The 27,831-nt window shown below is 47.5% G+C and overlaps 1 protein-coding gene across 1 annotated transcript in view; it reads right to left on the bottom strand.

Moving 5' to 3' along the window:
• Nucleotides 1-23,078, bottom strand: part of CCDC85C (coiled-coil domain containing 85C) — a 109,079-nt gene extending 86,001 nt beyond the window's left edge. Inside the window, exon 1 of the mRNA XM_074149605.1 lies at nucleotides 22,367-23,078. Within this exon, the coding sequence (XP_074005706.1) occupies nucleotides 22,367-23,078 (712 nt within the window). The remainder of the gene's footprint in view (nucleotides 1-22,366) is intronic.
• Between the last annotated feature and the right edge of the window lie 4,753 nt (nucleotides 23,079-27,831).

Below are 27,831 nucleotides of genomic sequence, written 5' to 3'. Positions count from 1 at the left end.
CCATGGTTTAAAATTACCATCTGAACTTTAGTAGAAAAGCAATAGCGGGGCCGAAGCCAGAGGTACCAGATAGCATTACCTGCTCACCCGCCGAACGGGAATGTAAACTGCGGCCCCGTCACAGGTAATGCACCTCCAAATATACTGCTGACCTGCGCGCCCAGGTGCCCCATCACAGAGGTGGTCTGCTTCTCTACAAGAATGCAGCTGGGATTTCTTTGTTTTCATGTCTGCCGGGCTTGAGAGGCTTTGGGGGTGTCCCACCGCACCATGGAATGGGGAGAGAGGGGCTAAGCTCTGGGAGGGTTTCAGGTGAAGCCCGCAGAAGGGGTATGAAGTTTCTTTGACAAGATAAACAGCAATCACTTCCTAACAGCTTAGACACAGGATACCACTTCTCATGCGAATGTATTTACACTTAAATAATACATCTCTATGACTAAAGGCAAGGAGTAATCAAAAGCTGACATTGCAGCCGTGCACCACAAAAGTAAACCTCCCTCAAAAGTGGAATGCCAAAGGGAGGAGAGCAAGAGATACGCTTTGATTTATAGGTTGCTTTTAAAATTAGTGGTGGGGGAGTTCTCCCGGTAGCCCTTGAGAAGGTCTCTGTTTATTTGAGGAGCTCACAGGAGCACAGCCATGGCTCAGCCTCCTGCTCAGCCCCATCACCCAGATGGAGCCTGATCTACTCCATCAGTATTTATTTACATTTCAATACAAAAGGAAGGCTATCCAAACAAAAGTTAAGAGCGTCCAGCAGATAATCAAGAATGCTAATGCACAAATCTATTTAGACAAGAACGAGTGTATTGGTACGATCAAAAGGCAGGTCACAGTTTATAGTCCATTCCTGGTATAAACAAGCTCCAGCAGTGCCCCTCACATCTAACACCCTCTTCCTCAAGAAACCCTGACCAAGGTGGGATTTTTGCAGTGCATCTGCAAGGACGTTGCGTTTGGGCTGCTGGATGCATGTGTTTGCCAGTGCTCGGCGCTGGCTGAACAACCCCCAGGCTTTTGCCCACTCCCCATTATGTCGTGTCCTCCCAAGCGCCCAAGCTTCTGGAGCCCCATCCATCCATCCATCCTTCCTCACCAAGCCATCACTGCTGGCAGCACACAGAAGGGCACCAGCAGGCACCACAGAGCCCAAGTAACTTTTTGCTATAGGAACTGGCTCAACTGTTTTAATGGAATCACAGCTTATCTATTTTTACTGTTCTCTGCATACCTGCTCTGTTTTCCTGTACATAAATTATTCTTCACTTCCTTCCTGAAAGAGCTATTATTTAACAGCATAGCCGGCATGAACTATTGTGTCACCTTCCTCCAGAGGTCCATTAGAGCAATGATAGAGTGCAACACCATCACAAAAACACATGCACAAACACTCCCTGAACTAAACCCTTGCAACATCGCCCTTTCGAAAGGAAGAGGCAATATAAATAGAAGAGATCAGCAGCCTAAGCCAGGATACGATGCAGAGTGTGGATAGATTACTTCTTCCAATTTACAAAATTAAAATACACGGGCTGTAATCACAGTTCTGCTTGTTCTGGACACATCTAACCCTGAATGGTCAAAGAGGGATATTGCTGGGATTTTTTTCACAGATATTAAGGGGTCAGGAAGGGCTTGCTTTAGATTCTCTCTCTCTCTCTCTCTCTCAAGCTGTCTTTATTTAATCTTAATTCAAATTATCTGAAGTAGCTAGCCCTCTCACCTAACCCAAAGAAATAACACTGGACTTGCACTTGAAAATGATCCTTCCTTGTATTTCAAGGCAGAAACATCTCTTCGTCTATGGCAGTGTCTACATGGTCCTCTTGCTGATAGTGCACAAAAAGTCAACTAAAATAAAAGAGAACAATTCCATGCCCTGGCTGATCTGAAGTAAAACACCAGCTTTATATGCACATTTAAAATAGTTGTTTTATTTTACAAGCATCTTTTTTTAGATTCTGATCTCATTTCAGCCTCGGTTCCCAAAGCAGCTTTCAGTGGATGATTCCTCCGCCCTAAGAAAGTTACACCGACTTCCAATACCCACACAAAACCACTGGTCTCTAATTAGGAATTCAACTGAATTAGTATTATAATGAGCCCCAGAAAGCTGCCTATAGGCATGGATTTATTTAACTAAGGCCATGCTGTCTGGAGATTAGGGAACAAAGTATTCCCCTGGCCCTACGGCGTGCCCCAGGAGCCCCATCGCCGCGGGTGGGTAAGGGGCTGCACAGAGAGGACAGCAACGCTGCCGGCTCGGAGAAAGGAGATGCTGGCAGGCAGTGGAGAGCAGGCTGCTGAGTAAGCCTCCTCCAGAGACACGCACGCTCTCTCACGAGGAGAATACAAGTTATCTCCAGTTCCTATTGCCTGTGCTGTCCTTCCCGCCAAGGAAGTGGGTGAAAAGAAGTCACTCCAACACCTTCAGAGCAAGCAAGGAGTTCCCCTCTTCTGCTGCAGAAGTTTTTAGGCTTCTCTTGAGGCTTCAGGTCCAATCCTGCTCTAATCAGCTCCAGCAGAAGTGTATGGCATAAAAGGCGTCTACTTCAGCAGTAACATTGCTCTAGAGCAAAGCGTGCTCCGGTTGCACTGGGTTCAAGCAGAAGACAAAACCAGATGTGGAAAGCCAAAATTTGCCCAGGTCCAGGAAACCTACCACCCATCGCAGACAAGCAGTGGAGGTGTGGGCAGAGCGTGCTCTCCCCACTTCAGCTCCTGCTTCACCTCCCCCAAGCATCCCCAGAACAAAGTTTAATCCTACCCTAAGGGAAGGTGATGCAAGAAACAGAAGGTTGGTGGAATAATACTCATTTTAAACCTGCAGGGAAGATGCCTCAATGGCCTAGGACATGCCACCTTGCACCTGCAGACATGCAGTTTGTATCATTGCTTGCTGTCCACAGATTTTGACCTCAACAACTCAGGCCCAGTCCCAGGTCTTCTCAAACAACAGAAACTTCCTCTTCAGATTCACACCTTTTCAGCCAGAGGAGGGGAGCAGTTAATGCAGAGCTTCCTCAAACAGAAAGGGAAGGCAGTGGCTCCTCTCCAAAACTCTAGAGGCAAAAGACAGACAGACAACAAGCCCTGGCTGGGTGATAAAAGGGAAAACAATGCAAGGCCGCAGGGAAGTTGATACGCCAGCTCAATGAGGTGCTCTCCCAGGGAGGGGGGCCCTGACCTGGGACCTACCAAGGTCTCATCTACAGCTCAGCCTTGGCCAGGTCACTCCCCAGTTCTGAACAGACCATTGGAGAATTCAACATCTCCAAATTACCTCTTAACAAACTGTAGAATTTAACATCACAAGGACAAGGTTTTGGTTTCTCCATGGAAATGTCTGTGGACTGCCATCTCTTGGGGTTAAATGTTACCCGTGATACTTTATGTCTTACAGCAAATGAAGCTTCTCACCCCTTTTCACCCCAAAACACAGAGCCAGTTGCTCCAAAATAAAAGTCACAACACAGTTACAGAGGGCTAAGAGAAAGCCAGAAAAGCAGGAATCCCAAATGGGTTTTGCCTGGAGGCAAGGGGCAAAGGCAGTGAGACACGTTAACTTTAACAACATCATTTTACAAAATTCAAACAAGAACTAGGTCACCCCATCACTACAGAGATCGGGTGGAATTAGTTTAATACCAGTGTGTCCAAATAAAGGTCAAAAAGAGCTCATTTATTGACAAAGTTAAGAGGGTATGACTATTAGCAAGCTGATTTCTTCGATCATATTTGTGTGGTTGTCTTAGAGGGTCTGAAGACAAGGCAGATGCCACCCAAGAGAGTCCTGAGTTAGGTTTGCAGTGGCTCTCAGAGGCATATTTCCAAGCCATGGATTTAAAAGGCAGGGTTGCAAGGGCTTGTCTGGATTTGCAGCGTGAATCTGCCAAACATTTCAATGCATATATTTGTAACACAGACCAAGATTTGTATACAATCCAACTGGAGGCTCCCACATTACGTTTAAAGGATGGCACCAAGCAGCAGGTCTCTGCAGCATGCCGTGAGGCTAGAGCTCCTCAAAGAGCAATCCTTGGAGGAAATCCAATAACAGAGCATACCACAGCATCATACTTGCTGTGCTGTCAAGAAGAGTCTTAACCCCTGGCCTACGGCGATTCATCTTTGCTTGCAACCTCTAACATTTTCCACCACCATTCACACAGACACATTAGTAGCATTCAGCCACAGCCTAAAACATCAAACATGGATCAATCACCATGGGCCAAACCCATCTAAGCTTTTACTCTGGGCCACAGGAAGGGGAACCCTGTCCAGAAGAAGATGAGAAGAACTCAGAATACTTCAAGAGCATCCAGGAACAGCCTCAGGTGGTAAAATGGAAAAGTTTGTTTCATCCTTAAAGACTCCACTTGGTAAACTGCTTTGGGCTGTAGCCTTCACCTTATACTTGTCAGAAAGGACCAGCTCTTGCTCAAATACCGTTCTGGTCAGCTGTCAGAGAAGTTAAGCTGGGTTTGAAGACAACAATTGTAGAACACTCTCCCCAGGTCTATACTTCCAGTGCCTGCCTCCCTCTCCCAGCACCCCCACAGCAGAGGCTGATCAGAATATGCCCTGGACCCAAGTTATCCAGGAACTCCCTGTCATGTTGTCTGCAGTCATTCCGGCTCACTCAGACTGAATGGGCGCTCAGGCTGCATCAGCATCCCTGCCTTCAGTGCCTGGAATTAGGCTCCACAGATTAGGCAATGTGCTGAGGCTTATCTCTGTGTCTAATCACTAATAAAGTTGCAACCTGGTGCATTTGTACCGTATTAGGTCTCGCTCAACAACATGGGCTTTAAAGGTCATCTGCCTCCTCCAATCACTGCCAGGTTTATTGCGGTGGGTACGCCTGCCCCGACAGGTCCCGCTCCCGCTCCCACCGGCTGGCCACCGCCAGCAGAAATCCAATTACGGGGACAATGGTCCCAGCTCCCGAAGCTCCCGGGCCCCTCCACGCTCCCGCCCCAGCGCCCCCTCCACAATGGCTGCTTTTGTCTCGGCCTGGCTATTGTTTGGGATTCTCTCGCATCCCTGGACACGGGATAAAGAGCCGTGTTTGGGGAGATGTTTATGAATGAGGTCTCAGAGCACAAGGGTGCAGCAACACAGGGCTTGACCATGGACAAAAAGGGTCACGGTTTCCAAAAGCCACGTCAAAAGCAAATCATTAAAAATGCAACAGGCACTAGCCAGGAACGAAAAGTTATGGGCAAACTGGAAATAAGAAGTGAAATCCTAGTCCTTCCAAAGTCAAGGGAAGTTTTGCCACGGACCTCAGTGCTGTCAGAGTATTTCCAAAATACTCACACTAAGTAAAATACCTAGCAGATCCCACTGCTTTTAGCCACTGCTTTGAAAAGATTTTACATCCTATTGATTTCCAAAGGGGAAAAGAAATCATTTTAGCTTAATGAGAATGTTTTCTGATAATAAATGTAGCAGATAGCGGCAGTAAGTAGTAGGATGCAAGCCAAAGAAACTAGGTGAAAAATGCCAGCTAATAAAAATCTAAATCTTTCTCCTTATGTCAGAGAAAATACTCCATTCTGTAATGAATACTTTGAACTAAATTCATCAACAGGAAAGATCTACGTGTCCTATAAGACCTGTAAGAGTTACGAGGATCTTCCCAACTAAGAGCCTATGAGACCAGGCCAGTTCTACAGTGCAAAACTCTGTGGGAGCTCGGGCAGCTGGCAAAGTTAAGCTCAACTTCTAAAACACCTTCAGCATTACAGTACTACAAGTCTTGCTAACAGCCAAAACTCATCTTCCTTCACACATCCAAGCCTACCAGGGACAAAGCCACCCGCAAACCCCATCCGTCACATTGGAAAGAGCCTCTTTGTGAGGCTCTGCTGAGCAGAAGAAGATAGGAATATTGTGAAACCTTTCTAGCCTTTAAAGAGTAGAGGCAGACATATAATTGCATTCAATGAAACATCATATGGTAATAAGCAGCAATGGAATAGCCAAGTATAAATCTCCCATTCAGTAGAGTGTCACATGTATAAATCTATTTACCAAGGATTACTCTGTAGCTCCTACCATAATAAATCATCGGGAAAACGCTTTGTGCACCGCTAGCAGAGCAGGGATTCGGAAGAGCGGGCTGGCTGTTCTTCTTAAGTAGGCACTGATAACTAGCCAACCTGAGAGTTTGTTACAAATATTATATTAATTGCACTCTGCTTATTTGGTATGCTTGCTTGGGTGCTTGGGGGGCTGGGATTGATTTTTTTTTTATTTTTTTAAACTTAGACTTTCCTCTTTGCAATGAGAACACTGACAGACATAGTCTGTAGTACTAAGCTAAAGTCCAGGGGTCCAAAGGGTCCACTAAGCCAAAGTCCAGGATCCCAAGTCCATTCACTGAAGGAACTACAAAGTCTCTTTTGACTTCAGAAGACTTTGGATCAGGTCACAATTCATCATCACCATTTACAAAAGAATGGTATTCCGGCCTAGTTTCTACTCAATGTAAATGTTTTTATGTAGGCTAATCCCAGATAAATAACTGTTTTCTTGCATTATCTAGATCTTTCTCTACACATTATGGGCTGTATTAGAAAGATTAAGCACTGTGCAGTCAACTAAGAGCCTCTCTATAGGATGCTCCAGCTCCCAGCTCTGCAAGAATGCCATGTCTCATACTGAAATACCCTGCGTATCTGCAGGACTTGCCAAAACCTCTTGCTAATCACCTGAAGTTTGTTATTTGTAGCCATGAGCAAACAGCATTTCAGAAAAGCTTTCGTTCTGTGCCAAAGAGCTAAGGCTACGTTGCATTCCAGAAGTAGCCAGGTAAGTAAAAAGGTCACATGCCAATACAGCACTTAATGGACCAGAATCAGACTGAAAACACAGGCCAGAGCAGCCAACAGCTTTAATGCCATTCAATTCAGTGACATCTGAAGTGCAGCAATACATTGAAGACAATTTCAGCGCCAGAACACCCGGTGTAGTACAGCCTTCACACCTCTGGCTGTGTGGATGGCATGGTAGAAGGGAGTTCTGATACCCCACAGACTGTCTTCCCAAAATCATTTGGGTAATGTACCTTACCATACATTTCAAATCTTTCTTTCCTACTGCTTGTGACCCCAGCTGCCGTTCATATGCTTAGTATCAACTTGACAGAAATCAAATAACTCTCTTCATGTTCACATGGTCATAACCTGCACAGCACAAAACCGTGAGCCAAATTCACCCTTGGTCTATAACTCAGCTAACTGGATGAAAAAAGCCTCAAGAAACGGCCTTCTTCCGCGCGGTAACATCTCAAAATCTGAGACGAGTTTGATCTACATGTGTAAAGCCGGAGAGTAAACAAAGCAGTTGCCTCCAAAAAAAAAAAGAAAATCTGTACCTTTTTTCAAGTGCCAACGAGCTTATTGCAGTTTCCATCGTGCCAACAAAATAATCAACCACAGGTAAATCTTCCTAGGAAACTCCCCAAGTCTTTTCTAATAAAACTACTGTAGAAAATACAGCTATGTTCTCCTGTCTCCAATCCTCACTGCCAAACTTCCACTCCAGTCACCATCTCTCCCAACCTGGGGCTCGAAAAAACAGCTTCAGGAGCTCCTTGCTCTCCTGGCTTAACCACCTTGAGCAAAGAGGGAATATCTGAGACCACAAATGCTGCTCAGCCTAACAACCAGCTCTGCTAGTAGATGTAGATCCATATCATCAAGATCCCCACCTCCACAGCCAGAGCTTTACAGCTGAGATCCTCACTGGTCTCCGGTCCTTGAAAAAGCACTGAGATCTGGAAGCAGCTTTTCAGGTTAGGAATGCAAAAGCTGTATGTGAAATGCCTGCTTGCATATGCTCATCCTACAACTAAAGAGGGACTTCTCCCTCTAGAACTGTCTTTCTGGCAATTGCCACCAAACAGCGAATTCACACACAAAATATTTATAAAATTTATCTGCAATCCACGTGATGCTCACGTTGCAGAGCATCCCACTACATACATAAATCTGTATAAATAGTGAAGACGTTCTGGGATGAACATCTGAAGAAGCTGCTAGAGAAAAACCTGTGTGTGCCCACCACAGTGCCTGATCCCACCTACTTTGCAGGGTGCTTTTCTCAGGCATCACTCTCACTGCCCTTTGACACAGGCAATTATCTGCTCCCAATCCCCGCTGACCTCGCATTCCTTACCCACCTGCAACTCCCATGTAAAGATAACAGGAGTTTTCATTCACATTAGCTTAGCCTCTTTGTTCTGGGCAAGGAAACAATATTCACAATGCCCAAACTGATTTCATTCCAGTAGAGGATTAGCTTCAATCTCTGCTGCTGGAGAACGAAAAGGCGAGCAAGAAATTACCGTCAAGTAATTACAATGCTTTTTGCTTTACAATGGATACCCAGAGGTTTGCAAAAAACAACCCTTGTGCTGGACTGAATCCACAGTAAATTCCTAAGCATGCCTCAGACACACTTAGAAAGCCCACCGAGTCCTGCAGATAAGGCCCAGGACTGAAGGTAGGAAGATGAAAGCTCTGTTGCCTGCTCTTTACATACTTAGGCCAGTCAACATCCAAACCATAAAAAGAGGGAATAATGCTATTTCTCAGGCTTATAAATATGCTATAAGGCCAAACTCATTAGCTTTTACAAAGCACTTCTAGACTCCTTGTCTGGAAGGAGTTATACAACCATAAAGTATTATTCATGCTGTTCTAAGGCAGAAAAGTACGTATTACTGCAAATCCAGCAGTAGCTTTTCATGCACCATTAAGGTTTACTACACAGTCTTAATCTAATCATAAGCACTTCAGAACCCAGATCTGTCATTCGAAACATACAGATCAGACTTCATCACTGAATAACCAACTGGGTCAACGATATATGGCACAGGACACACAGGCGCTTTTTTTATCCTCATTTATCCCACACATTTTTAACTGAATCATTTGTATTTTCAAAACTCCATCATTATTGGTTTTCCTGCCATCTTGCCTTATGTCTACTCAGGATTCCAACAGGATCAAAACTCTGGTACTAGATCTGTTTGCACATTTCTAAAAAAGAAGGATGGGAAGGAGCACAAAATTCAGGTCTACACCTCCCCCAGCATTTATTGAGGAAACGGGTTCCTTCAAGCAACTTTTCCTGCCCATTATTATTCTGGGATCTCCTTTGCTTGCAATTCTGAAAATGTATTCATAACTAGTGGTAGACTTGCTTTTGACTTGCTGATCAAAATACAATCTTTATAGCTCCAGGCACCATCATCAATGCTGTGCTGGAGGGAGTTCAATCCAGTTCAATGAAATTGGCTGTTAAAAATAACAGCTACCTCCCAAACCACATCTTTGGACTCACTTACTCCATCTCCTCCTTTGGGCTGCTGCCGCACCCCTTTGCAGCAGTCTCCAACTCCATCTTGAGCTAGGCAGGCAACTCTTGCTGCTCACCCTGAGGACATCTTCCCCCCCCAACTCAGCCCAAGGGCTGCAGAAGAGCTTCATCTGAGCTTGGGAGAAGCTCTCCCCCCTCCTCCCCTCTTGCTGTCTACCCTCCTGCAGCAGGTCCAGGAGGTCAGCACCTCCGTGGCCCTCCTCATGCCAGCCCACGCACTCCATGCTGCCCAGCCATTCCCTCCAGCTCTACAGATGTTCTTTTTGAAAGAACAACCCCATCCTTTTGTGTCTGATATGGTTTTGGTTTAAATCCCGATATGAAATCTTTTATTTAAAAAGGTCAAATTCAAATATCCATCCTTAAACGTAACACAGTCAGGGAGTTTTACCCCTTAGATAACATTCCTTTTGCAGGCCCAGTTCCAAGCCTTTCCCAAAAATATTGTATTTGCGTCACTTTAAACTGCCAAATAAAAAAAAAAATTTTAAAAAAATGGACTGTCTTCTAATTTTTATCCAAATAAGGCAGAATGAAAGGACAGGACAGCAGATTTTCCATCGGAAACCTTCCCTGTCCAACCTGGCTGAGATGCTACTATGGGCTGAAAGGAAAAATAGAGGCCTCTCCAGCAACTGCATTGGCTGCTGTTTATGTGATCTGTTCCTCATCTCGCAGGACTCCGAGCAGACTTGTCTCCACAGCTGTGGGATCAGAAAGCTTGTTGGACCTATGCTGTCCCGGACAGAGGGCATTTACAGCTCTGCAGCAAAACTTTCTCAAGTACACAGCCCCATGGCCAAGAAAATTAGCTAGTCACCTCAGGTACTTCCAAGAGCAAAGTCTGAATCACATTCAGAATACTTAGTAGTCCGAAAATGTTGAGCACCTGCCCTTTGAACAGAAGATGCCCTGCAGGTATCCCAGGTGGATCCCCCAAAAGGGAGATGCTCTGGATCGCTTGCCGTTGTGCAAACTCTTGACCTGCTGGTGCCACCTCCACCTACACACCCACCCTCGGCTCCCATTCGCGCTCGGCAGCAGATGCCATTGCGTTACAAAATGCTCACTCTAATAGAAGAAAAAAAAACCACAACAAAACACATGGAAGTGGATAAACACATAGCTTTACATTTAAGCACGGATTAAACAACGCTGCTGTTTAGAGGAGTGTGTTTTTAAAGAACAAATTTCCAGAGGAACTTAATTACGCTCCTCGGGTTAACAAAAGGATTTGCGTGATCCAGTTTCTCTTCCTCACTACACCGTGAGTGATGGATGTGACTGAATACAATGATCCACTTAACCCCACAGGATCTACACCCATCATTTTAAATAATTAAATAGCATTCATTTGGGGTGATCCTTTCTCTCCCTCTCCCCGCTGCTTAGCCTTACATATAGAAAACATTTACCGTACAAGGCAAACAACAAACAGGAATATAATTAGTCCTTTCGAACCGAGATGTTGTTTAACTTAACTAATTGAGAAGAGAGAAAGCAAAAGCTCACACTGCATGGCTAGCGGCGAAGTCATAAAATGTCACTTTTCTGAGGTTCATACTCCAGTAATTATCCTTTATACAAAGAACAGTGACTCATAATTCTGCTTTTTCATAAAAATCCTGCACAAAAAGGTCTGCAATAAAAGACACCCCCTCCCCCCTCTTTTTTCTTGGTCAACTTGAGGCTGAAACAAGGTCTTTATGAGCTGTGGGAGTGGAAAGTCATTAGGGTTTCAATTCCAAATGAAAATTAAGGCTTTTAACTTCCCATACTACTCATACTGACAACCTTTCATACATAATTGCCAAGGAAGAGTTACTGCGGTCTTGTCACCCTCCTAATGATTCAGTGATACGCTGACAAATAGATCCTCCCTACAAATTCCACTACGCAAATGGGAATAAAAGCCCAAGGTGGTTAAGAAACATTGGGTTCACACCCAAGTGAATTTGATGACTTTTCAGTCAGGGCTTGTTAGGAGTTAACAAATTATCAGCATTAGAAATAGAGCAATCAAGGGATCAGGTAAGAATTTAATTGGAAAGAGGAAAGGTGTCTTCAGCAATTATGGCAAAGACACCGTGGCTTTGCAGTGACATCAGGAGCAACGTGACAACAAGGACGTGTCCGCTTCAGGGTTGTGACGCTTCACCTCAGCCAAAAACAGCACTATGCTGCCAGGTAAACAGCATTTGAAATACACATATATAATATGATCCTCAACTGGGCAACACAGATGGGATGAGCTGAAATAACAACAAATGTTGTCCCCGCTCTCTGAAAGACAGGGAGGTAACCTGTTGCTGTGACAGCAGCAGCATCTTTCTGAGCTCGTCTCTGTCTGTGAAGAGGCAAACACTGCTCTTCATCTTATTTTGCTCCTCATCTTCTCATTTGGGAGAAAAAATTGACAAATTTTTATTTTTGATGGTTGGCTGGAGACTGCCCATACGTCATCATCCTGTGGTCCCAAGAAGTATATACAATACAGAAAGAAGCACCCCAACATGCGAAGTGTTTTTATCCCAATAAAGCTGAAACAGGATTTGAAGCAACTCCAAAACTGGCAATTAGAAACGTCTGGAGTTACTATAAAGGCTGCTCCTTCCTGGCTAGCTCATTATAACTCAAAACCTGCATTGTTTGTTATCACTGGTATCATAGCAATGGTTAGAGGCCCCATTTGAGGTAAGGGTCTAATCCTGTTGAGCACTGTATGAGCATGTTATAAATGACCCAATGAACCACAAGAAACTTGGAGAAGACAATAGAAATGTATTACCCTGGTTGTATAAAAGAAGAACCACAGATAATGTAATTTACCTATGACTACATCAGGAAGCCACGTTACAGTGAGAAAGAGCACCAAATCTGAGTCCCAATACAGTGCTGGAAGTTGCAGAACCACCCATCCTTTTGTTATTTTAAAGCTTACAGCTAAACCAATACAGTCTTAACTGACCTCATAAAAAGAGGACTGTATTTTGTTACCAGAGGCCAGGAGACAAGCATGGGAGACTTCCAGATGAACTGCTTAGAATCCAGAAAGCAAACAGCTACACCAAAAACTCAAAAAGAACAACTTTCAGAACATGGTTGAAGACAGTCACACACGTGCAGCTACATCCACACGGCCTGGATGACAGAGAGCCGCAGAAATCATTATTTTCCCTGAGATGGAACCTGCAGCCACTCCAGAAGAGAAGATCTCCACAAACAAGGCGTATATTATCATGTTTCAGGACATCAAAGAGGAATAAACACGCAGGCTCTAAAAACCGTTCCCCATCTTTTAAGAGGTGTAACAAACAAGCAGTTAAGAGGATGAAGAAGGGAAAACACCGCAAATGTTATCAGAATTGGGAGACAGAAAGGCTGCTGCACTGGCTGAAATATTCAACCGGTTTGCAGACTCAAAAATAAACACCACAAAGAAATGAATGAATAATTGAAATAAAGCAAGCGAGCACATAGGTGTACGTAACAGCAAAGGACAGGTGTACCAGCAGTCTGAAAAGGAGCGAACGATTGACTCACTCCTGTGCTGGGTTTGAGTTGCAATCAGGAAAACGAACAAGGGGACACTTTATCAGAGTTTTTCACAATATGCCATCTTTGTGCGATGCATGAGCCACTGGTGGGGATCATATAACCTATAACTACGTATCACATTCACCAGCAAACAAGCTTTTAACTCAGCGGAAAGGGATTAAAAGCTCCGCAGATCCAAAGCATAGATCAAAGTTATATTCAGCTGCTGGGAAATATATAAATATGAGACTGCAAACCCCAGTAAGGGAGATAAGAAAAGGAAATCAGGAAGACAAAAGAATACTGTGCATCACAAAAGTCCTTTAAGATCGTACATAAAAATAAGATTTTCTTAAAACCTTTCTTAGGAGCTGAAAAAGATTCAGCAGCAACCAAAATGAATTATTTTTTATTACTGATACTCTGCTAGCATCTGATGATGCTACTCTGGCAAAAAAAAGTGGACTTTTATGTATGTTGTCCTGGAGCCTTTTCTAGTAGATCCTACTAAAAACAAAAATAGGGGAAACCAGTGAAAACATCAACATGACAAAGGTAACTAGCCACATGTATATAACCAGAGGTAGTCCACTGTCTACACAAAAATCAAGCGGACTATTACCTAAATAGGCCAGGTTATGTCCAGTGTTGGAGATTAAAGATGTTATGGATCTCCTTTGTATACAAGACTAAAGCAAGTGTAACGAGTCCAAATCTTGACTCCATTCAAGTCAAACAGCGTCCCCGCAGTAACTTCACTGGGCACTGAGATGGACCACACCACTGAACGGCCCACAGCCTCATACAACGTCACAGCCATCCTTCAAGGAGCGCAATGTCACAGGAGTGGCACTTATAGGACAAGGCATTATCAATAAGTGGCACAGAGTGAATTAAATGTACCTTAGCAAGTAAAAACCTGCAGAAGACAGACAGATGCCAACCCTCCAGAGACTGCTTAGTACTTAATGGAGAGCTGGAAAACAGGAAAGCAGGTTTTAATCTTGCATTTGTGATAGGCAGCAACCTGTCTTCAGATGATCCAGGATGGAGGATGTGGGGAAGGACAAACATTTTTTAAGTCTAGTCAACCCCACTAGATCAGAGACTAACAGCAAGCCTCCTGCTGCATTGGTTTCCATAGAAATATTAAGCTTTGGGGAATGGAAATGCTGTAAGGCTTACTCTTCCTTCTTCTCTGAAATAATGGTTTGCTTTTACTGCACTACTTTGAGTGGTCCTTTTGCCTGCTCCTTTCCTCTCCATGGGCCTTCTGCAGCAAGAGGATGGAGCAGCGCCTGGGGGCAGCTCTCCCCACCACACCAAAGCAGGGCTTTCAGCATCCCATGGCCTAGTTTGGTTATCCTGGGGCCTCGTTTAGTTATCCTGGGAAGGACAAGTCACACACAGCTGCCAGCCCCCAGGAATAGGCAGCCCTGGAGCATCCTACTGCCCTGGAGACAGTTCGAAACTGCACCAAAGGATCTCCTCTTGCTTCCCAGCCTGAGCCCTGCTCCATCCATTTGTTCCACACACTTCATCCTCCATCTCCCACAGACATTCAAATGCTGCTGCCCCTCCTGCATGTGAATGAAGCACCTGGCAGCAGAGGAGTTCGGGGATGAAATGGGGGGACAGTACAGTACTGAGTGTCACTGCACAGAGCTGGGGGATGGAGCAAAGTCAGAAGGGCTTTTTGGAGCGCTCCAGCTTTGATTGAACTAATTCTGCCAGCCAGCTGGGGTTGACACAACCGCACACGACAGCTAGCGTGTCACCCCTGCGACTGCAGCTTACAGCTGGACCAAAGCCCCAATGCCATGAGCCTGGCACTCACCGCTGGTGCTCCCTCTGCTACAGACAGCACAGCCCTCTCCCACCACAGCCACCCCAGGCAAACAGGAGACAACCTGTCCCGCAAGCCTGTAGGAGAAGACCATGCAGATGAGGAACTAATTCAGATCAGATTTAGGGTGGCTTCAATCTCACCGCAAGACCCCTAAAGTCTCAAATCCAATCGTTAAATAACCTGTAATCTACTTCATGAGGACTATCTTTCACAAAGACAGAGTCTCTGAGCAAGGTGAACACTTGGCACCACCATTGCTCAGAGATGTAAAAAGTCAGTATGAGCAATTAGCTTCCTAAAAGGGGCAAATAGCAAGGCAAAAAACAATTTAAGGGAAGGAAGAGTATATATATATATATACCTGTATGCACAGGGACCAAAGTAACCTGGCATAAACAGTCTTGGCCCAGACATGAATCACTAGAAAAGTGTTCAAAATAACCTGTACGCCAGCCTTCAATTGCCATGGTGACAAATGTTTCCTAATGCCTAAGAGCAGCTGAGTCCTGAACTCTACACACCTCACTCACGAACAAAAGTGCTCATTATATTGGGGGGGAAAAAAAAAAAAAAAAAAATCACAAATGAATTGTGGCCATTTTAAGCCCTTCTCAGATCAAGGGCTGATTTACACACTCTCATTTCAATGGGGAGCGCCGCACTCACGTCGCTGCTAATTCAGAAGACGGAGCTGGCTGGCTTTTTGCTTCACAATTCAGTAGGCAAGGGAAAAGACAGATTCCCTGAGACAGTGTTACTTTTTCTGCCAGGAGTTATCTATTTGCAGAAGTGGGTCAACTTTCTCTTGGTGGACATGTGAGTGTGCGAGTGCCTAGCAGCGCTGCCTGCGAATCTCTGCCGGCTCCGCGCGCGGAGGAACCTCTGCACATAACTATTTATGGCAGCCAAGTGTTTCATGAATTGCAGCGAGCTAACCACAAGGGGAGGATGACATTTGGCGACAGGGCAGGATGAATTCTGGCTGGCAGACAAAAAGCCAGGTTAAAAATACAGAATGCAGCAGCAAAGCCAGCCAGTCGCTGCTAATTCGTGGGGAAACTGGATGTGCAGCTCCCAAATCTTCCTTCTTCCACACCAGCAACGTCGTGTGTTTTGCAGCGGGATGCATTAAGGCCTGATTGCGAGCATGGAAAGGCCTTCAGCCTTCCTGGGGCCAAGCCTTTCACGCGTATGTTAAACAGGCTTATAAATTTATTTTTTCATTTGCCTCACTCCACACCTTCTGATGTCTACCTGACCTTTTTGCCAGTTTAAGCACCTCATCTCCATAGAATCATAGAATCATAGAATGGTTAGAGTTGGAGGGGACCTTAAATATCATCGAGTTCCAGCCCCCCTGCCATGGGCAGGGACACCTCCACTAGAGCAGGTTGCTCATCTCACCCACCAGTGAGATCAGTCCCTCCTTGCGCTCCCAGAGCACAAAGGGCAGCCCCAGTACAGAAGGATGCTGCAGGGCCAGCCTCAGGGGAGCAACACCAGCAGACCCTGCCATGGATATGTCTGTGAGATACACGCAAGGCCACAGCCATGCCGGGGCAGATAAAAAGCCCAGTGCCTCCCAGAGGGGGCCTCCAGGATCACCCAGGTTCCATGGATATGGTCAGCCTTGTCCCCACAAGAGCATTAACCTTCAAGCTTTCAGATGCAACCGTGCTGTTAGTGTCCATGCCCCTCATCTCCACACACACACCGAGTGCAACACCTGCCAAGGCTGCATTTTGGGTTGCCATGCCTGCCACTTAATTAGATCACCATTTAATTCTATCCTTAGCTTTATTTGATGAAATGCCTCCAGAGGACCAAATCATTTACATGTAACCAACACAGTTTATTCCCCTTATTTTGATTGTTTTTGACAAGTGTAAGTTAATAATTCCATCAAAGGCCCATAGAAAATTGCCTTTTAACCAATACAAGTTTTTTTTCCTTTAACAGGACAGCTAAGAACAAGATATCTCCATAGAAAATTGAAAGAGGAAAACAGATTCGAATGCAGTACTATGGCGAATATATTTCCAGATATGGCCCAATTTTAAAACCTAGCTTAAGAGTCTTGAGCCTTGTTTTCAGGGACACTGATGTCTGGGAGTTGAGAGGGCTGCCACAGAGGCAGTGCCACAGCAAGAAGGTAGGAGCAGGCAACGAGAAAGATGCCTCAAGTGGAGCACTCACTCAAGCCTCTTGGACAAGTGGCCAACAACTACTGGCTACAAGAAACTCGAGCTGTACCCTTAGTGTCCGAGACATCAGCATTGATGAGCCTATCAGCAGAACTCATTGAACTAGCAGAGGAGATGGAAACAGATGTTTCTACAGAGGTCCTGCATCTAGTGCACCAGGACAGGTTTCCTGGCTTAATGACAAGGAACCTGTACGTAGCAGCCTTCAGCATCAAAAATAACCCCAGGTTAAATACAGCAGTATCAAAAAAACAGAACAGTTAAAGCAATGTTCAGAGGATGAAAAGTGCTGTTGATACAAGAAAGATATTAATTGGCACTGGAAGAGTGAACAATGGTCACCACAACACCTCAAACAGGACTGATCTCACCTGACTTCAGATGGTTGCATATGAACTAGCCATCCAGGCTGCCTTCCCATCAGCAGAGAGAAAGAGCACGATTAGCGTACAGCTCTTCTCCCTCTAAAGCAGATGTAGTTGACATAAATCATGACACCAAAGTGCCTTTCTCCACATGGCCGATAAAGGAAGCCCAAGGGGATGCAGATGTTAAAGTCTATATTGGAGATATCTCAAATTAAATGGGATGAACCTCACCCTTTGCTTCTGCCCCTGCATCTTCTCATCTCAAAGGCCTCATTAATACGTCATAGTAAATAATATGTATATTGATTATAAATACGCTAATAAAAACAAAGGACTTTGGCCTAAAGGCTGTGTGGAGAAAAGGAGAAATAAGTACAGGGTAGCTGCACGTCTGATCAATACCAACCCACAGGGAACAGCCATTTCTCTTTGCCACCATTTTAACTGTAATATATCGTACCCTCTAGGTAAATATGTGGACATTTACAAGTGGGAATCAATAGAAGCAGAGATCTTCCCACCCCCTCACCCGGAGAGACCATTCTTCTTCCATTGGAGCAGACAACAGCAAAAGGCCATAGATTAATGTCTCTGCAACTACAGGGTATCTGCCATATCCATGGCTTGCTTCTGGGCCTCTCTGACCACTTTTAAAGTGTTGATGCTTTTAATAATTAAAAAAAGAAAAACAACACAAAACAACTGTTCATGTTGATAAAGAAAAACATTAACCTTTTACCCAACTGGAATAAAGCAAATGCCCATTTTGGGAACTCAGAGCAAACAGCTTCAGTGGAAGGTGAAAGAGAAGTTCTAACAACAACATTCAGTTGATGGGGGGGGGAAAATTAAAGCCTGAAAGCTCTGTCTGCATGCAGGATTTTGTCCCAGGCACTTCAGCAGCTAGTGAGTCTGTATGCCTCCAGGCTTGCAGATGGATAAACAGTTGTCCCAGTCAGATCTCGATAAGGCTACAACCAGTGGAAGCCATTGCCCTGGCCTCAGGGAACTTTGAGTCACTCCTCCCAGTGTTCCCACATACCTCACAGTCCAGGGACATATCCTACAGCACCTGAAGGCTTTTTCATTCCCTCAGGTCATATCATCAAATGTGGCTGTCTTCTACTTTTAATTCTTTTTTTTTTCAGAAATGTTATTCTGGCAGGAACCAGGCAGTAGCAATGGCCATTGCTCCAATGGTGCTGCCTAAAGCTGGACAGGCAGAAAAGACTATGTACACACACAGAGACTCTCGCCATGCATTCAACGAAAAGCAGACGCACTCACAAGCACAACACAGTGACTGTGCCTCAGTTTCTGTCCTGGATCTGTGGGTAGATTTATGGGAACTGTGACATACCACTGCACACAGAGGCAACCGGCCAGTTCCCACCACGTAGCTTGGAGATGCCGCTGTCCCACAGCCCAGGTCCCAGCTCACACATGGAAATGCCATCTACTTTCAGACCAAGCAGACTTCCTCTTGGCTCTCAACAGAATACCCAGAGCTATGTAAGATTACATGTGCAATCCAATATTAGACATTGTCACACTATCAGTTATACTTATCACATTATCTTCCATGAGTGAATAATTAACCATCAGGTTTCAAGTACCGACTTCCAAAAAGCCAGTTTATAACAGTAAACAGACTTCAGAAAAATGAAGGGAAGATGGGTCGCAGGTTGGTTTGGTTTTTTGGTTTTTATACTCATACCATTTACACTGAATTCTTGTTACAAAATCGGAGTTCATCACCTCCCACTGGCATGGGTCACTGGGGCCAATAAATCAAGCCCTCACTCACCAACTCACTTCCAAAGGATCGCTGAAGAGAAAAGGAGAAATACTGAATCCACCTTTGCTCACTTAAGGCTTCACTATGAAGCTACCTCCCTAGGAGTGTTTAACAGCCGTCATACTCTTGACTCCTTTAGAAAAGCACTAAAGAAGTGAAGTAGTCCTGCTTAATTCCTAGAAAAGCAGAGCACCACACAAAGCCCCACCGATACCACTAGCAGGGGCAGCACATTTCAGGACTTTCCAGCTTTTCCATAAGAAAAAGTGCTCTAGCAAACAGCTCACCCATGCCTTTCCCCCACCAGCTGTCCAAGGCTTCTGCTGTGTTCTTACTATAGATGCTAAATTCCACTCTGCATCCATTTGAGATGCCTCTCCACCCTCTGTGAGAAAGTATACGAGGGCTGTTCATTGCCATATTAGTTGAGTTGGCCAGGCAGTTTCTGCTTTATCCACCGGTTAGTTATTCAGTGTTTTAAAGACATGAGACAACAGCACACCAGACTGAAGTTTGCAACCTAAAAATGAAAAGCCACACTTTCTCCTCTTCCTCCCTTCCATTTTAACCCAGAGGAAAAAAAAAAACAAACAAACAAACAAAAAAAAAAAACCAACCAAACAAAAAAAAAAAACATCAGCAAGAGAGTATGAAAAGGCTGAGATCTAAGCTGCAAGCAGGGAAGGCAGAGCCGGCACCGGGAGACACGGCAGGATGCTCGCTGCCAGGGCTGCTCCCTGACAGCTCCACCGCCCACTGGGCTCACTGGGGTGGTTTTTCACGTTCACCTGCCCTGCTTGCTCCTCCACATTGTCACCGGCTTAACAGAATTGCCGGCTTGGTCCCAGGCAAGCCCCCCTCCAAGATTTCTTGCTGTCAGTCAAAAAAGGGGCCTGATAAGCTTTGTATTTGCATATGTATTGAGAGGCATTTCCAAAGGCACAGCCAGGGAAACGGCCTTGCTGAATACCGATGCTATCTGAGAATGACAACTATTCAAGTCATTTTACAGCTTCACTACCTAAGTGGAGAGATCAAGCTTGTTTGCATCTTTACAAGGATTATTAGCTTTAAAAGCACTGATCATATCTGTCCCGCCCTCAGAAATGAAGCTGTGCAGGTTTGCAGCAGAGTGCTTCCCAACAGAGACTATCTCCCATAGGCACCCCAAAACCACAAGTCACCAAAATCTAAGGTCACGTCCAAAATGATTGAGCCCAGACTCCTCCTTTCTATACATGAGCATGAGAAGGGTGCAAAGGCACGCATGCAAACATATACATGTGCAGATGCTCTACCACCCCTCCCTACACTTACCCGACATGGGGTGGGACATGAGACTCAGTTCTCAGTCTCCTCCGAATGATGCTGCTGGACACTGTCCCACACACAGCATTTGAGGGCAATGAGGACCGAACTCTGCAAGCAGAGACTTTCCTCTTATTGCAGACAGGGATGACTTGAATTCCACGCAAAGAATCTCACGGTGCCTCACAAGGGGTTTAAGGGTGAGCTCTGGTGTCCCACATGCACAAGAGCCCTGGGTTAACAGGAATGAATTCAACTGGCTTTGTCCTAGTCAGCTGTCGATACCTAAAAGGGATGTGGTCTAAGGTTCACAAACCAGAACTGCAAAGCCCTTCTGTCCCCAAAGAGTAACGGCACATTCAACGTCTGCCAAGTGCTCTCCGGGCCTCTGTGCACAGCACTCGATGCTTTATGAAAATAAAGTCAAGTCACACCAGGAGCAGAAGCTATCTGTAGATTTACAAAACAGATACTTCTGATTTACACAGCACTAGGAGAGAGAGAGAGAAAAAACAACAAACATTTAAAGATGCTTGCTGTGCCCTGCAACATCTGGTGAGTGGATCACCCTTGAAACCAGCAAACCTTTTCTACTGGGTGAGGTGGCCAGAACATCTCCAGCTGTGAGTGGAGACACACAGCTGCAACAACAGGACCACGCATGGCAAATTCATGAACTTGAGAACTGGGCTGTTCGGTGCTACGTGCCCTCAGATCTCTTGGGGCATAGAGACCTGCCATAAGTCACAAAAAAGGACCAGCACTCCCTGGTCTCACCAGGATCACCAAAAGCTCTGGGAGCTGAAGGCATGGTCATCCACTGCTGACGCATGGAACCAACCTCAGGGGGGCTCCAGCCCTGTCTCATGCTTGAAGGGGGGGAAAGGGTACCTCAACCAGAAAAAAAAGTCCTCTCTGGTTAGAAAAGAGGATTAAGAACATTAAAAGGAGTCTTATATACAAAAACTAACTAGATCAGTCCCTGGTTTGATTCCTATTGAACCCTCTTGTCCAAACTACTTATTCTAGGAGTCAAGTATTTGGTCTTGCTGGTTTCAAAAGTGAAAAAAAATCTCCATTTTAAAGACATTCCAATATTATTATTTTAATGCCTGATCACTATTAGACAAGAGGAGAAACTTTGCTTGAATACAAACTGTCAGAGGAGGTTTGGCAGGATTTCACGGTGGAGCTTGTTCCTAACTTTAATGACTAGGCTAAACAAAATTGTGAGTACAGCATCCCTTCAAGAGTAATCTCTTCTATACAAACAAACCTCCTGTTTCTGAAGCAGAACGGGGGGACTGAGGGGGGTGCACCTCTCCAAAACTATTGAGCATGCCAGAGCCAGCCCTGGGAGCCCACGGAGCTAACAGGTGATGCTCTGTGGGGCAGACCTGCCCTTGCATCAGACGCTTCCAAAATCTCATCCAGGCTCTCTATCAATCTTACCAAACCAGCAGACTAACAAGTCAAACATAAACCAAAATATTTAAAAGGGGGGAGAGAGGGGAGACAGAGATGGAAAAATCAGTGTTTACTTAACCGTGAAAAGGCAGGTTGGTTTTTGTCAAAAAAAAAAACCCTAACACCAACAAACAAACCAAACAAACAAACAAAAAAACCCACCAACCCTCCAGATAAAAAAGGCTCCAACCCTCAGCCCCAGACATGTCGGTAACACAGCCCAAGGAGCACCACCACCACCCACCCCTGCACACAGGTGCCCCTCCCTGGCCCCCGAGGTTGCTCTTCCAAAGAGGTCACCAAGGATGGGCAGGGGTGGGGATGGCAAGGACTTCCCTCTCCAGGCATCCCCAAGGGGGGGCAGACCTGCCAAGGGGAGGTGGTCACAGGGCAAGGCTGCTGCCAGGGGAGGGGAAGCTAGGAGGGGGGAAAGGCTCACCGTTGAGGCCATTGGGGATGCTCCGGTGGTGGAGGGGGGCGGACAGGTCATCCATAGACCTCCGCATGGCCCCGGCCTTGCTGTCGCTGGTCTTGTGGTGGTGGAGGTGGTGGTGATGGTGGTCGGGGCTGCCCGCGCTGCCCGTGCTGGAGGTGCTGCTCCCGTCCCCAACGTCCCTGGTGGCCGAGCCGCCGTTGAGGTTGGTCAGGCTGGCCTGGCTGTCGATGGAGCTCCGTGAGCCGGCCCCACTCCGCTCCTCGTCTAGCATCAGCACCATCTCCTTCAGCTCCACATTCTCCCGCAGGAGGGTCTCCTGCCTCGCCTCCAGGTCCTTCAGCTTCTGCTGGTACATGCCCACCTCCTTCCACATCACGCTGGCCGTGTGCCTCCCGAAGCGCTGCCATTCCCTCGACAGCTTCTTGCCTTTCTGCCGGTCGTCGTCCAAGAAGCAGCAGAGCTCCCTCAGCTCCTGGTTGTCGTCCTGCAACTTCTGGTTCACCTCCTTCAGCCCGCGGATCTCGTGCAGGTGGAGCTGCAGCCGCCGGTTCACGTCCTTCATTAAGTTGCCGTGTTCCACCATTAAGTTCATCTTTTCATTCTCCACTTTCCTCAGTCTTTTCACCAGCTCTTCCTTGCTCCACCTCAGCATCTCCTCTTCCGAAATTTTGCTCAGGTCTTCTTTAGACCCTTCCAGGGAATTCTTTGCCATCATCTGTGCCTAGGCAGCGTTTGCTCTCACGCGGTAACAAATGGTTCGGGTTATTCAGATTATTTTGTTCGCCTGATTTCCTGGGACTAAAATTCACTGCAGCATCTCGGGGAAGAAATATTATAGTTCTCCGCAGAAAATTGGACAAGGAAGAAAAGCAACGCCGGACTGGAAGATTTGCTCCCCCACAGACCCCATAATAATAATAATAATAATAATAATAATAATAATAATAATAATAATAATAAAGGAAAAAACAGGCCCCCCCCCACAAGGGGGCTGGGGGCGGCAGGGAGCCGGGAGCCAAGCGCTGCCCCCCTCCAAGCAAAGCCTCCCCAGGCGATCGGCCAACTTACCCCGGGCAAAACAACTACGCGGCGGCCGGTCTCCGCCCCCCCCCCCCCCGCCCCCGTTCCCGGGCGCTCGGTCCACTTGTCCTCCCGCGCCTCCACCCCTCCCGCCGCTCCCGGGAGACCGGGCACCGCGCACCCGCCGCAGCTCCTCCGCAGCCCCGCGGCGACGTGGGGCCGAGCCCGGCGCGGCGGCGGCGGCCGATGCCGGTACGGCGTTACCGAGGAGCGGTGGGGGAGCCGGGCGCCTTCCCGGAATGGCTCAGCCCTCGGGAGGGAGAGAGGGAGGGATGGAGGGAGGGAGGAGTCGGGCGGCAGCGCCGGGGCTGGTCCCACCTCCCGCCGGGCGGGGAGGCGCGGCCCTGGCCCCAGCCGAGCGCCGGGCGGCGGAGGAGAGCCGGCTGCTGGCGGCGGAGCCGCGCCGAGGCGAGGCGAGCCCTTCCCCGCCGCTCCGCTGGCTGCCGGGCTGGGCGCTGGCCGGCTCCCGGTACGCCGCGCCCCGCCGCCGGCTCGGGTTACCGGAGCCGCCGCCAATGCGGGGCCGCCTGGCGCCTTCCAACGGCAGGTACAAAGGGACGGGGCCGCTCCCTCCCTCCCTCCCTCCTCCCACCGCTGCCCCCCTCCCCGGGTCTGCACACCCCCCCCTTTTTTTTTTTTTTTTCCCTTTTCCTTTTTTTTTTTTTTTTAAAGAAAAACTACCGGAGGGAGCAGCAGCCCCGGGAAGGGTGGGGTTTGGACAGGCAGGAAAACCCGCCCCGCCGGGCGGCCCCCGGGGAAGCGGCGCCGGAGCGGCCCCGGCCCCGCTCCGCCAAGCTCGAGCCGGGAGCGGAGCCGGGTTTCCCGGAGCATCTCCGGGATGCTGCTGATGCCCCCCCCTCCCGCCGCGGGCTTTGTCAGCCGGGCCCGGCCCCGCTCCGCTCTGCCCCGGCTGCCCGCCCTCCCCCTGGGGCGGCCGCCTTTGTCCCCGGGTCCCTCCTGCCTCCGCCAGAGCCTGCAGGTTGAAGGAGCCGGCTCCAGCATCCCTGCCGCCTCTCTGGGGCCGGCGTGTTCCTTCAGACCCCAGAGGTGCGGGAGGAAACCTCCCTGAAGGCACGGATACCGCTTATTCCTCGGTAAAATCTGCCCGGGTCCTGGTGGTCCTTACTGTAAGGAGCAGGCGTGACAGCATCGCTTCTGCGCACGCCGGCCAGATCCCTGTAAAGGGTACAGAAAGTTCACAAAGTGGATTTCCTAGGCGACATGTAGGCAGATTTCCCATATCCTTGCATCACATCCCATGACTTTTGGTCTAATGCACTTTTCCTTGGGCTGTGCTGTCTCTCTTTAGGCTGCTTTTGGCCAGTATCGCATTGTAAAAATGAAAGATGCACCAGGACAGGGCAGTGCTGCCGGCTGTTTCCCACAGGAGTACCCTTAAAAAGCTCCAGGGAATCGCCAGCTTTGTGTTCCTGGGGAACCCTGGTAAATGATCTGACTCCAGGGAAAACTGGTCAAGACACCCTCTAGCTATAAAGAAACATCAAATCTGATGCCAGAGCGTGGGATGTGGAGCAGATGGCCTGTGCATGGAGGGAACATCAGAATGGAGAGGGATGGAGGATTGCAACTTCTGCCTTTTGGTGTTATCTTCCTAAGTCTCAGTAAAGCTGCAGTTTCTTGGATGTTTTTCTGCATAAGTCTGTGCTCCTGGGTTTCCGAGCCCAAATATACGCTTGGCAAACTAAGACAACTGCCTGTTCCCTGCTGAAGCAGAACAGCAGGACTTCCCTGCTCCCGGAGGGAGTTCATCCCCTCCATGGGTGCTGTTGGCCCTTCTCCCAAAGGAGCTTTAGGCCCTTTATTGTCAAAAGGGTAAGAGGAGATAAGGACAGAGCATGGACACTAGTTCACTTCATGTGGGATAAGCAGGGGATGAGTCCCCGGTACAGACACAAAGATGTGAAGAGGACAATTCTCCCCTAGCACACACCCACACCAGGGCAGGTCCTTAGAAAGGAGAGAATCACATTGTGCAAGCCAGCGGTGAGGCCTGTTTGCTCCCTTCTGGGGGGACCAGGAGCAGCACCGGAGCTGTGCTCTGACCTGGGTGCCCACCTTGGTGGCAGCTCTCCAGAAGCCACGGCCAGTCAGCCCCTTCTCAGTCAGCCCTTAGGACTTGGAATCCTGCAGGTGTCTGTGCTGAGAGGTCACTGCTCCTGGGACCTGGGACTGCTCTGACAGGTCCCAGGCAGGCCACAGCCAGCATAGTGTGTCATCAGGCTGTGCCCCATCTCCTGCTCCTCACCACCCTGAGCCAGGCCACCAGAAGGTAGTACCCTCTGTAACGGGGCACGCTGCCACTGCTCCTGGCTGCATCGTGTCTTGAAGGCACCTAGGCATTTTCTGAGCCAAGCCATTTATTTACAAGGCTTTAATCACATCCTTCCCCACAGGAAGCGGAAAGTGCTTCTCCCAGACCCTCCCAAGCGGTGATCTGACTAGCAGATCCCCGGCCGGTGGCTGGGGGAAGGAGGAGCGGAGCTGGGGGACCCTGCAGAGCAATCGTTCCTCGCTGGCCAAAGTCAACAGGGGAGGAGAAGCCTCCAGCGGCTGCACCACAGACACCAGGTGCTGTGACACTGTGGCAGTGCCCAGTCCTGGGCCTCGCTGATGCTTGCTTCACCTTTTTTTCCAAGAAAGGCTGCTTTTTCTAGGTGAAACATTGCAAAGTTCAAGCTTTATTGATGCCTCAGCAGAGACTGAGCCCAGCAGACAAGGGGGCTCCTCAGAGGAAGTGAGGAGATTATTAATATCCACAGAGGAAGTCCCTGTGATGATTAAGACTTGTTTTCAGTACTCCGTGGGTATGTCTGTGCTTTCAGAAAAGTTAATGGCACAGATCCACCCTGCTGCCATCCACAAGGGGTTTGCTATCATTCTGGTGCCCAGGTGGCCATTGAAGCATGGTGATCTGCTGTGCTTGGGCATCCAGAGTCCTGCACGCTCTGGAGGCGGCACTGAAGCTGCTGGGTGCCCAGATGGCATCTGGTCCTGACAAACACCCAGTGAAACACTCCTCCATTAGCAATGAAGAGAGAGGGATGGGGTCAGCAGGTTTGAGTGAGTGAGACCTGAATCAGGTGGACACCGTGCATCGTCACCTGTTCTGCTCCTTTACCTTCCCTTCAAGGTGGATGTCAGACCGCAGGAGAGGAAAATCCCTTTGAGCTTGGAAAGGCAAGGCAATCGTGCTAGAGCAGAGGGGTGAAGCTTGGTGGTGTCAGAAAGTGTCTGTGGCCCAGATGATCTATGGGCGCAGTGGATCTGAGGGCTGGGGTGAAGTAGGTTTTTAAAATGCTTTGATACCTTGGAGGGAAAGGACTAGGTCAGTGCACAGTTTTATGTTCAATAGCAAACCTGGTGTTGCAAGCAGATTTTTAATCAACACAAATAAGGCATAATGCCAGAGTATTTTTGACAGGTTTGTGATTTTAGTTTTAGTGAACAAACCCCGTTTCCCAGTGTTGTTCAGAAGATGTTACGATTTCCCCGTGCCGATTTAAGATGAAGCGTAGGAGAAGTCGGTAAACAACATGATTCCCTTTGCTTACATCTGGCCATGGGGCCTTCTGCAGGCTGCCAGTGAAAAACACTTTTAATATGCATGTCATCTTAAGCGTTTGATGCCCATGTAAGACAGCATCAAAGCCTATCCCTTGCATTGAATCAAATGGACACTTCCACCCTCTTCAGTCAGCGATGAAATTTTAAAGAGAATTATAACATGATAAGAATTTTAGAAAAAAAAAATCCCAACCTACTGGGTAAAATTGCTCTTGATGTTGACTCCTGAACTCAGCAGGTGACATAAAAAATGAATTTGGTCCCTGATACAACACAGCGATACGTAACCTCATTGAAGTCTTACCAAAGCATTCCCTCTACAGGGCTACATCAGTATTACAGAAGGCACCGTCAACCGCTCGGGTCTGTGCTTCCCCCCACAGCCCCCCCGGAGAGGGATGGCTCTCCCAAAGCCCACGCATCAAGCATGGGAGTGGGCGGAGGGGCAGGAGGAATCCCAGTGAGACTCTCCCAGGACATTGCTTTTCCAAGGCAGCCTAGGAAGTACACACGGCTGCGTGGGCATCAAGGCCACGCTCCAGTTTGCACACGCTGAGGACCCGTCTCATACAACATGTATTCCATGAATCATTTACATGGGCTATAAATCCTCTGTGGCATTGGTATGCTCTCATAAATCAGCACTAAGGACTAATCCTTAATTCATGTTTTGAAATACACCATCCGGATTGCGACAGTGGGAACTCTGTTTTGTGCAACAAAGCTGTGCGATAACAAAAAATGCGCAACACTCCTAATCTCAGCTATCAAGATAGGTACCTCGCTTCTAGCCTGATTAAGCA

The sequence above is a fragment of the Numenius arquata genome, chromosome 6, assembly GCF_964106895.1.
Source record: "Numenius arquata chromosome 6, bNumArq3.hap1.1, whole genome shotgun sequence".
In the NCBI taxonomy this organism is placed as follows: Eukaryota; Metazoa; Chordata; class Aves; order Charadriiformes; family Scolopacidae; genus Numenius; species Numenius arquata.
This window is presented reverse-complemented; position numbering and strand designations above follow the sequence as displayed.